Source organism: Raphanus sativus, unplaced genomic scaffold (genome assembly GCF_000801105.2).
Source record: "Raphanus sativus cultivar WK10039 unplaced genomic scaffold, ASM80110v3 Scaffold0285, whole genome shotgun sequence".
In the NCBI taxonomy this organism is placed as follows: domain Eukaryota; kingdom Viridiplantae; phylum Streptophyta; class Magnoliopsida; order Brassicales; family Brassicaceae; genus Raphanus; species Raphanus sativus.
The window spans coordinates 38,030-47,546 of record NW_026615605.1 but is presented as its reverse complement, the minus strand read 5'-3'; the positions used below and the strand labels follow the sequence as shown (position 1 = coordinate 47,546).

The following is a 9,517-nucleotide window of genomic DNA, read 5'->3' as shown; positions in this document are numbered from 1 at the left end:
TGTGTAAAATTAATAATACTTTAAAAATCTAACTACTGATACTTTATAATATTTTATTTACATGAAATAGATGGATGGTCTTTGATATGAAAAATGCATTTATGGGATTTAAGCTATTTTTTATATTTCTAAATTATTTTAGGAAAATAAATATATTTAATCTAGTGTGGTAATTTTATTATTTTTCATTTTCCTAATAAACAGTATTTTATTTTATTAACTTTAATTTTAATACAAAATAGTAACTAAATATACTTAAAAGATGAGAATTAAGTTACCATTTAAGTTTTTTTTTAACAACACCATTTAAATTTTTCTAAAAACTAAAAATCTACAGAAAACTAAAATCAAAAAATTAAAGGGAAATTTCATTGTTACCACATTATTTATACCACTAATCATGTTTAACTTTATTAAATGGACATTTTCAAAATATCTTCTTATTTAAAGCAGAGACTCTTTACTCTTGTTTAATAAAAATATAAATAATTATTTAAATGAATTATAAAATATAAAATATAAAATTTAATATTTATATTTTATATTTTTTGAATTATGCCTTTTTATTTTTTTTTTAATTTTGAATTTCTTTTTGTAAATTTCTTTTCGAAATTCAAAAATTCTTTTTTTGTTTGAACGTCTGGATCGATTATTATCGATTAATTATGTTATTACAATGATGAGAATATTACAAAGACGATTATACAGCCGATAATTCTACCATCTTGTGAGAATACACGCCTGACTGCACCTCTCCGAGCCGTCCTATGAGATCCATGTTCGATGGTACGCCCTGCAACAAGCTGAAGATCTCCTATAATCCGTTTCTCCATAAGCTGCATAATTTGGTATTTTCTGGGGTTTGAACCCCAGACCTCCGGGTGTAAAAGCATTACATGAACCCTTAGTCAAACCATTGGACCAAGGTGGCTTCCACCTTTCAAAAATTCTTTTTGAATCTATTTTTTTTTAAACTGGGTATTCATATATTTATAAAAAATCCTAAACCATACATTCCTAAATCCCACCTTTCAAGTATAAATCATAAATCTAAATTAATTAACCCTAAAGTTTTAATTGTTTACTTACCTCTTTAAAAAAAGTAAATGTGCTTAAGCTGAACATACAAAGTGAATATGGTAGTTTTGATAATTTCTCAATTTTAAATTAAAGCTAAAAGTTTAAAAACCAAAAACAGAAACCCCAAAATTAAAATCTAAGAATCAGAAGTGGTAAACAATCAGGATCTAGATTAATTCTCCACTGTTATGAGTTAAGTTTAACAACTACAAACAATTATTTTTTTTAAAACTCGGTTACGTGCAACACAAATTTTCACATAGTTATTTATGAAGTCCCCGCAACAAGAATTTAGGAAGGAAGGAAGAGGTTGCGGGCGGGTGTGCATATATATTTATTTTTGTGGCCTAAATCTAGCGATAAGTAAAGAAGAGTTCGTTTACCAAAAAGGGCTATAAATACAGTGAACGTGGATACAAATGCGGATGCGTGCGGAAGAACGTGATTGTAATTTTTTTTTGACCAATACGTTATTGTAATTTTAAACGCTACTTTCTCAAATTTTCAGTGGTATTTGTATTATTTTATGTTTGTTAGTTTTATTTTTCTTGAGATTTTGTATGTAATTTTAACATTTATATAAATAAAATAGTTGTTAAAAAAACAGTTTAGATAAACCATTTATTTCAAATTGGATGTTGTTTTAAATTTTCAGTGTAAAATTTATTAAATTTGTATGTTATATAATACTTTTATATTCTAAAATTATTTTTATTAGTTGAATTGTGATTAAACAGAAAATTTAGTAATGTTTTGTTTGAAAAACTACAATTTTTTTTAAAAAAATTGTATGCATAAATTTAAAAAATTGATAAGCATTACAAAGAAAAAGAAGTATTTAAAAATTTATATGATCAATGAAGTTATTAAAAAAGTGCATCTACATAATATTTTGATGATAGAAACAACCACTTGTACATGTTGAACGTTCTATTATCAGATCTAGAAAATATATTGAGAATGAAATATATTGAATGCGGAAGAAACAAAGAGAATAAAAACTTATTGATGAAACACTATCTAAAAATATGAAATTAACTTGATGAAAAATAATTAAAAGATCAAAAACAATGAACCCTTTCTCACAAAAAAAAAGATAAAAACAATGAAAATTGGTAAAAGTATGAAATAGAGAACACAGAGAAAAAGTTAATTTTTTAATCTTTACAATTGTAATTCCAACAGTTTATACAAATATTTAGGTTATACAAGGAGTTAAACACACTTAGCTTATTAAAGAAACTGAAATATATTGGCTGGGGCTGAGAGTCTATCCATTATGTCTTTTCTGCAATCAATTCACAAAACATCGCAAACTCAAACAAAATTGCACTTTATGTAAACATGTAAATTTTCTTTTGAATTTAAATTAACAATATAATATTTCTGTGTGTTGTTGTAAATTTAAACAAGCTCTATTTTATATTTTATTTTGGTAACTACATTTTTCAGAAAAGCTGTGAGCATCTACTGTTTGCTTTCCCCTTTAGTTGGTCAATCCGGAAAAGCATTGGCGCATTAGATATAAACTTAATAGAAGGACAATAAGAATCATTCCGGTGAAACTGATGTCGAGTAGCCAAGTTGAGTTTGGTGGGGACGTAGACATCCGGGATTGAAGAATAGCATAAGCTTGAGTCCAATTTGTCTCTTTTAAGCTAGTCATAAACCTTTTAAGTTTTTTTTTTTTTGACAAACATAAACCTTTTAAGTTATAGGACCTTTTGTGGACTTTTCTCAGCTGAGCCACAAAAAGTCCATATTATGAACTTGTTGAGAAATAAAACAGGTCTCGGATAATCGATATCGGCGATTGGAACGTTTGGCCATGAAGACTAGTTTCTTCTTCGCTTTGGAGCCCTGGAGATGAATCACATAGTTTAAAGAACCTGCCCAAGATCTGAGAGGTGTAATCCAACTCAATGTCGCCAATGCTTTTCCAGATTGACCAACTTAAGGGTAAATCAAACAGTAGATGGTTTTAATCTTAAAGGAAGAGTTATATTCCGATTGACCTACTAAAGGTTCTAATTAGTTACCTTTTTGCTTAAGGTTCTATACCAGAAAAGACTTAGTCCCGATGGATTTGTAAAATATATTTCTTCCTTTAAGATTAAAACCTTAAGTAAAAAAGTAACTAATTAGTCCAAATTGTCACACTATATTGTGACTGGGTCTAGTCCCAAATCATTTGCATTTTTTTTTTCAAACAAAATTCCACGACAAAATTGTAACCAAAAACAGTTATATCTATTTCACCTTTTAAAACTCATCTGTTGTCAATTCCCTACAACATTGTGGCCAATTTTTTTGACAATAAATTGTTTAAGATTCTCAAGTAAACCGAACACTAAATAATCATACAAACATTGCCAAATTATTATACAGGAAGCCTCAATTGTTTATATGGCATCCTGCTTCTTGTAACAGATATGAGAAGAAAACCAAACATATATGAGAAGAAAATCAACTCCGATCACTTAGTTGCTTTGCAATCTCGACTTTTCAACCAGCCGGAAACATAAGCATATACCTTCGAAGAACTCTAGTTTTCGGGTTCAAGGACCACCTGACCCAAAAAAAAATCAGTTATAAAAATATCTTTCTTTTTGATAAAAAAGTTATAAAAATATCTTATGAAAAATATAACAACTAATATATTAGATAACCTGAATCTAGACAAATGATGGAGAAACACAGCGATTATACACTTTGCAAACTCAGACCCTACACAAAGCGTGGCACCAGCTCCAAACGGAATGTAATCCTTGGACAATGTACCGTGACTAAAAAGAAACATAAAATGTGTTCATGTGTTATGCTTATATGGGTACAAGTACGTACACACGATTATCCCCCAAGTACGTACACACGATTATCGATCGTTAGATGTGATGATAGCAAATTATTATGCAACATATAATGAATGGTTAACCAACCTCCAACTTGAGCATCTCAGTAGGTATTCTATGTACCGTAGGTTGTGCACTAGTGAACCGAAGCGTCTCTTTGATAACCTGAAAACACACAGTAGTCCATTTTCTTTACTTGCTAGCAACATTTGTATGTATTATGCAAGGAATTAATGTCAATGACCTGTTACACTCACCATGTGAGTGAAAGTCATAGACTTGTATTCCTCCCATGTTAGGCCGTGGAAGCTCGCGAAGACGTTGTATCTCGAGTTGCGAGGCGAAGAAGAAGAAGATGCCATGATAATGAATGGCTAGACAAATTTAAGATCACAGTATACAAAAATACTTCTGAAGGAGTCATATATGTAAAAGGCGTATTCACCATTGACTTTTGAGAAAGAAGTTAAGCCGAAGAGTCGATACAATTTCGATTATTATTATTCTTAACGGTACATTGTTTTTTTGATTAGTATTCTTAACGATACATATACACCATCAAAACCTTATTCAAGAAATGTAACATACGTAACGGTATATCCAAAGTGGGAAATTAGTATAAACGGTGCATAAACTATGCTCTTGCCTCCACATGGTCCCATCCAATTAGACCAGAACATTTTCGACCACGCCTCGAATAAACTTCCGCAAAGCCACCTGCGAAGATCCGCCATCCTCTACCGCCACGTGGCACTTCTCAGCCATCAGCTTCACTCGGTTCCTGACGTCACTACCTTCCTCCATTACACGCCTCACCGCTCTCTCTACATCCTCCGCGGAGAACATCTCCATCTCCCCGGACAACAAATCTCCTTTAAAGAACCTCCGTATCTCCACCGCCAATCCAAGCTCCTCCACCATCTCGAACGCGTTTATCTTCTGCTCCGCGTAGAGCGGCCACGTCACCATGGGAACGCCGAACCACAAGCTCTCGAGCACCGAGTTCCATCCGCAGTGAGTCACGAAGCTCCCGATCGCCGGCTTAGCTAGCACCGCCACTTGCGGAGCCCATCCGATCATCACCTTCCCTCTCTCCGACGTCCGGTCCAAGAATCCCTCCGGTAAAACTTCCTCCAGATCCGCGTAGTCTCCGGGACGCTCCGTCATTATATCAGCCGATCCCCGGCGGAGAGACCAGAGAAACCGGTGACCGCTTCGCTCCAACGCGACGGCTATTTCTCTCGTCTGCTCCTCGTTGAAACCTCCCATGCTCCCGAAACAGAGGAACACGACCGATCTCGCCGGTTGCTCGTCCAGCCACCGTAAAATCTCCGATTGATTCCTTTCTACGTCGTCGTTTTTGAGATGCAATAGTGGTCCCACTGGATACGCTTGAGGAAGGTCACCGCCTCCGGAGAATATTCTCAGAGAGTGAGGCTCCAGCTCAGCAACGGTATTTACCAAAATACCCTTCATCTTTCGGAAGTTTCGCGCCTGGTCAAAGAAGAAGGGAAGCCACTGCTTCGAGGTGAAGAGAGAAGGAAGACACTTAACTGGATAAGGACGAGTCAAACACGGAAAGTCCAACTCGTTGACCGAGTCGTCCAGCTCGCTGACGTCATACCTCTCCTCGTCGAACATCAACTGGAGATGAAGCGTGATCCCGAGAAAGGCGGCGTTCGACGTGTACATCATATACGTCGGGACTCCGAACTCGTCGGCTACTTCCATCATCGACGTGCAGAACATGTCGACGACGAATCCGGCGAGCCTCCGTGTAGGATCGAGGAGTCCGGAGACTGCGTCTCTCACTTTCGGCTTTTGGTTGTCCATGTAGGTTTGGGGATCGAGAGGAGCGTCGGGCGGATGATCCGCGGCGGAGACGGTGAGGTGACGGAGGCGTTCTTGGGACGGCGTGAAAAGGGGTGTGACGTGGTCGGAATCGTCGGAGGAAGGGCGAGGGATGATGAGTACGGTGATCGAAAGACGATCGTCTTCGTTGAGGAGTTGCTTCGCTAACTCGACGGTTGATCGGAGATGGCCGATTTCCGCCGCGGGTATGAACACGAGTTCGAGTTTCATTTATTTGTTTTATATTTTCTTTTCCCTTTTTGGGTTTTGTCTTTTTTTTTTCAGTGTTGACTGGTTTAGACAGGAATGGTAATGGAAGGTGTGTGTGTGTTTATACAGTAGTTAAAGTTCTCTGTTGGGTCACGTAAGATGGGCCCAGTGAAACTAAATGGGTCAAGAAAAGGCTAAAATAAATTATAGCCGCCGAGGGAAACCCTAGTTCTCTGTTTAGTCTGTGTATTTATACGTTTTTTCGTCTTCTGCAAATCATAAGACTTGTTTGTGTGACTTTTTAATTGGTGAGTTTATGTTTTTTTTGAAGTGTTTTTTTGGGTGTGTGTGGAAGGGTTTATGGTGATGATACAATATGTTGTGGACTAGAGTTTCTGATCTGGACACTTCATCCAGAAGTTGACGAGTAACCCTTGGCTGTCTGAGTATTCCCTTTCACACTAATCATAACAAAGTTTTATCTTTTGATTTATTTGAGAAAAAAAAACTTAGGAAAAGCTTTTCTTTTGTTAGATGGGCTATATAAAAAGCTTATGATGATAAAAACAAATATCTTAGCGGATTTCAGTGAGGTTTAATTGATCAATGATCTGACTTTGTTACACACACTGAAGCTTTTTATATTGATTTTGTGTTCCTTTTTTTGGGTTTGGGGTGCTATGTATTTTGATGCTGTGATGAGATAAAAGCACGAAGAGTGTAAGAAGAGCAGTGGACAACTACAAATTCTGAAAAGGATTTGTTCTTGCCGTGAGCTTTCCTAATTAAACGACTTCTCCTTCCACTGAGCATATCAAACTTTCAGTGTTTTGTGTTTTTTTTTGGTTGGCGTCCATTACCAATTCTGAGTGATAAATACAGTTCCCTCAGGTATAATGGCTTGTGACGCAATAGTAATTTTGTGGTATATCCTGATCATCTTGCTTTTTCTTAATGCCTTTTGATCCTGGAAATGCCTCGCATATTTTGTTTTCAATCCTGTATATTTCTGTGCAAATTCTTGTCTGCCAAAATGCGTTACTGCTATCTCTGTGTAATGTTCCCTTGTCTGTGTCATCCCTAACATTTTAACCTTTTTGAACACCTTGACAAGTTTCTATCGAGACTGTGGTTGGTGCCACTATTGTATTTCAGATATTGGTGGGAGACCATTATGGTAACTGGTTCCTTTCTGTTAAGCTCATTCTTTAAAGCTCTGGTCTTGCTTGTTGGTCTATTTTAATAGAGTTTGGGAATTATTGTGTTGATTGAATGTGGAAGGGTATATGGTGATGATACAATTGTGTTGTGGACTAGAGTTTCTGATCTGGGCACTTCACCCAGAAGTTGAAGAGTAACCCTTGGCTGTCTGAGTATACCCTTTCATCTGATTAATTTAATCTTGATTATTTTTTTTTGTATGATTGATATTCTTGTCTTGGCTTGTTGGCTTTATATAAAAGCTTATGAAGATAAAAATAATAATCCTAGCGGATTTCATTTAGGTTTATTGATAAATGATCTGAATTTGTCACACTGAAGCTATTTACCAAGTTTATAGTATATTTTATGCTATGAGTGTGAAGAAGTGCATAGGATAACTAAGGTTTGTTTTGCCGTTGGGAGTGATAAAGTTCTTTATGTAGTGATCAAAGCTAGTGATCCAAGGTGCATTAAATTAAATTAACTAAATGAAGTGTTTAATTCGGCTGAATCCGAAAAGTGTCGCAGAAAATAGCCCAAATGAAGACGATGAGTAGGCACGAAAGCTCCGGTGTTGAGCGCGAAGCACGGAAGAGACATGTTTAAGAGAGTAGAGACACAACAGACAGTACTTCACCGGAAAAGCGCAGTCAGAAAATCTAGTTACATCGAAACATAAGTTCTCGTTAGAGATGCCATCAGAGAAGAGAGAAGCAACCGTGGGAGTTCGATCAAGATTCTTTTTTTTTATGTTAATGAAATACCACATTAGTCCCAAAACTTTTTCTTTAGAATCTTCTTTTAGTTATGCAAAAAATATTGTATCTCGATATTTATGGTTTATGTAAACTGTAAAGTACAATTCTCTTAAATTTCACTTTTTCAGTTTTTGTCACAAAATAGTTTTTTTTTTTGTCGGCAAGATTACAGATTCATATTGACTCTGTAAACCAATTTGGTTGCTCTGTATCTATATGTACAGTAAACGATATCTGTTGCCTCACACCACGTGCTAAGTCATCCGCCTTTTTGTTTTTTGTCCTTTGATATATGGATAATCTTCGAACTGTGAAAACTTCTCTTGAGATTTCTGATGTCCTCTAAGTAGCTTGCAAAAGCCGGTCATTCTTCTGGTTCCGAAACCATCTTCACCAATTGAGAATAATCCGTTGCAAAAGTAATATTATACTACCTTAAATTCCGCATACATTCCATTATCCAAATAAGAGTTTCCACTTCCGTATGTAAAGATAATTGATTTGCTCTCATATTTCTAGCACCCATTAATCCTTCAAAGACTGGTAATCTACTATACCAACCATGCCCAGAGAAATTATCTCCGGTTTTCCAAGATCTATCCATAAAACACCATCGTCCTGATCGAAGCGGTAAATCAGGCTCGGGTCACAAAATAGTTTAAAAAAATAAAATGACTAAAAATTTTCTTTTCTGTTTTGAGAATTTTAATATTTTATTTTATTTTTAAACCCTAACTTTATATATTAATTAATTAACTAATTTAAGAGTTTATAAATGCATATTTACTTTTTAATAAAATATATTTTGGTCATTTTTTTGAGATGTTTTTTAAAAAAAATAAACTAAAAATGGATATCTAAAAGAATTTCTCAATATTATGCAATGATAATTGGATGTATGTCACCCAAAATTTGAAGTGCGAATTTAAAAAATAAAATGTCTCAGATTTTATAAAAAATATAATGGTAAACGCTATTGTCACATAGAAACACAATGGAAAACCTCAACAAACTAAACATTCATTCCAAACATAATTTTGTTCTATTCTTTTACGTAAAATAAGTGACTAAACTTGACTTTCAATGTTTCGACAAAGTTTTTTTATGGAAAAATAACTAGCACTTAGGACTTAGGAGGTGTTATTCAATCAAGAATTTGAAATAAGGTGTTAATGTTTTGTAATCAATAAAAATTTAAAATTTAAATATACTTTTAGTTGTTAAATTTTAAAATCCCTGCAATATTCCTTGGATTTGATTTCAATAATTTGTTCATGAGATTTCACATATGCAAAATTAAATGTTTGTTTTAATCTATGTGCAGAAAATTAAAACAATAACTAAAATGAAAAGTAGTATTTTCTAATATATAGCAGTACTTATTTTATTCTATTAAATTTTCTTGTTGTAGGAATAAAAATATATTTCACTAAATCTTATATTATTCCATTTCCTGTTTGGGATGAAATTAATAATAATATTTTTCAAAAAGGTATAAAAAGAAAACACATAAACATCTGTCTTAGTAGCATGGTCCGACGCGTGGAACCGGACCGAATCTGG

The 9,517-nt window shown here is 34.5% G+C and overlaps 1 protein-coding gene and 6 non-coding genes across 9 annotated transcripts; 6 read left to right on the top strand and 1 right to left on the bottom strand.

The window, feature by feature from the left end:
- Nucleotides 1-4,406: 4,406 nt before the first annotated feature.
- On the bottom strand, nucleotides 4,407-6,074 carry LOC108848250 (UDP-glycosyltransferase 71B5). Of its 3 annotated transcripts, none has more exons than XM_018621567.2 (2): nucleotides 5,402-6,074; nucleotides 4,807-4,871 (listed from the first exon to the last, which is right to left on the bottom strand). In XM_018621567.2, the coding sequence occupies exons 1-2, from the start codon at nucleotides 6,012-6,014 to the stop codon at nucleotides 4,807-4,809; spliced, it is 678 nt and encodes a 225-aa protein (XP_018477069.1). In that variant the 5' UTR covers nucleotides 6,015-6,074. The 3 variants fall into 3 exon arrangements, with proteins under 3 accessions (XP_018477068.1, XP_018477069.1, XP_018477070.1); XM_018621568.2 differs by having other exon boundaries at nucleotides 4,807-4,900; nucleotides 5,449-6,074; XM_018621566.2 differs by having other exon boundaries at nucleotides 4,407-6,074.
- Nucleotides 6,075-6,347: 273 nt separating this feature from the next.
- Nucleotides 6,348-6,447, top strand: LOC130501786 (small nucleolar RNA Z157/R69/R10). Its single transcript, XR_008939879.1, has one exon. It is a non-coding gene; the product is annotated as a small nucleolar RNA Z157/R69/R10 (small nucleolar RNA).
- A 94-nt stretch (nucleotides 6,448-6,541) lies between these two features.
- On the top strand, nucleotides 6,542-6,631 carry LOC130501787 (small nucleolar RNA R11/Z151). The gene has a single exon (XR_008939880.1). It is a non-coding gene; the product is annotated as a small nucleolar RNA R11/Z151 (small nucleolar RNA).
- A 51-nt stretch (nucleotides 6,632-6,682) lies between these two features.
- LOC130501789 (small nucleolar RNA Z152/R70/R12) lies at nucleotides 6,683-6,807 on the top strand. Its single transcript, XR_008939882.1, has one exon. It is a non-coding gene; the product is annotated as a small nucleolar RNA Z152/R70/R12 (small nucleolar RNA).
- A 44-nt stretch (nucleotides 6,808-6,851) lies between these two features.
- LOC130501785 (small nucleolar RNA snoR80) lies at nucleotides 6,852-6,981 on the top strand. Its single transcript, XR_008939878.1, has one exon. It is a non-coding gene; the product is annotated as a small nucleolar RNA snoR80 (small nucleolar RNA).
- A 292-nt stretch (nucleotides 6,982-7,273) lies between these two features.
- Nucleotides 7,274-7,374, top strand: LOC130501784 (small nucleolar RNA Z157/R69/R10). The gene has a single exon (XR_008939877.1). It is a non-coding gene; the product is annotated as a small nucleolar RNA Z157/R69/R10 (small nucleolar RNA).
- A 79-nt stretch (nucleotides 7,375-7,453) lies between these two features.
- LOC130501788 (small nucleolar RNA R11/Z151) lies at nucleotides 7,454-7,538 on the top strand. Its single transcript, XR_008939881.1, has one exon. It is a non-coding gene; the product is annotated as a small nucleolar RNA R11/Z151 (small nucleolar RNA).
- Nucleotides 7,539-9,517: the final 1,979 nt, after the last annotated feature.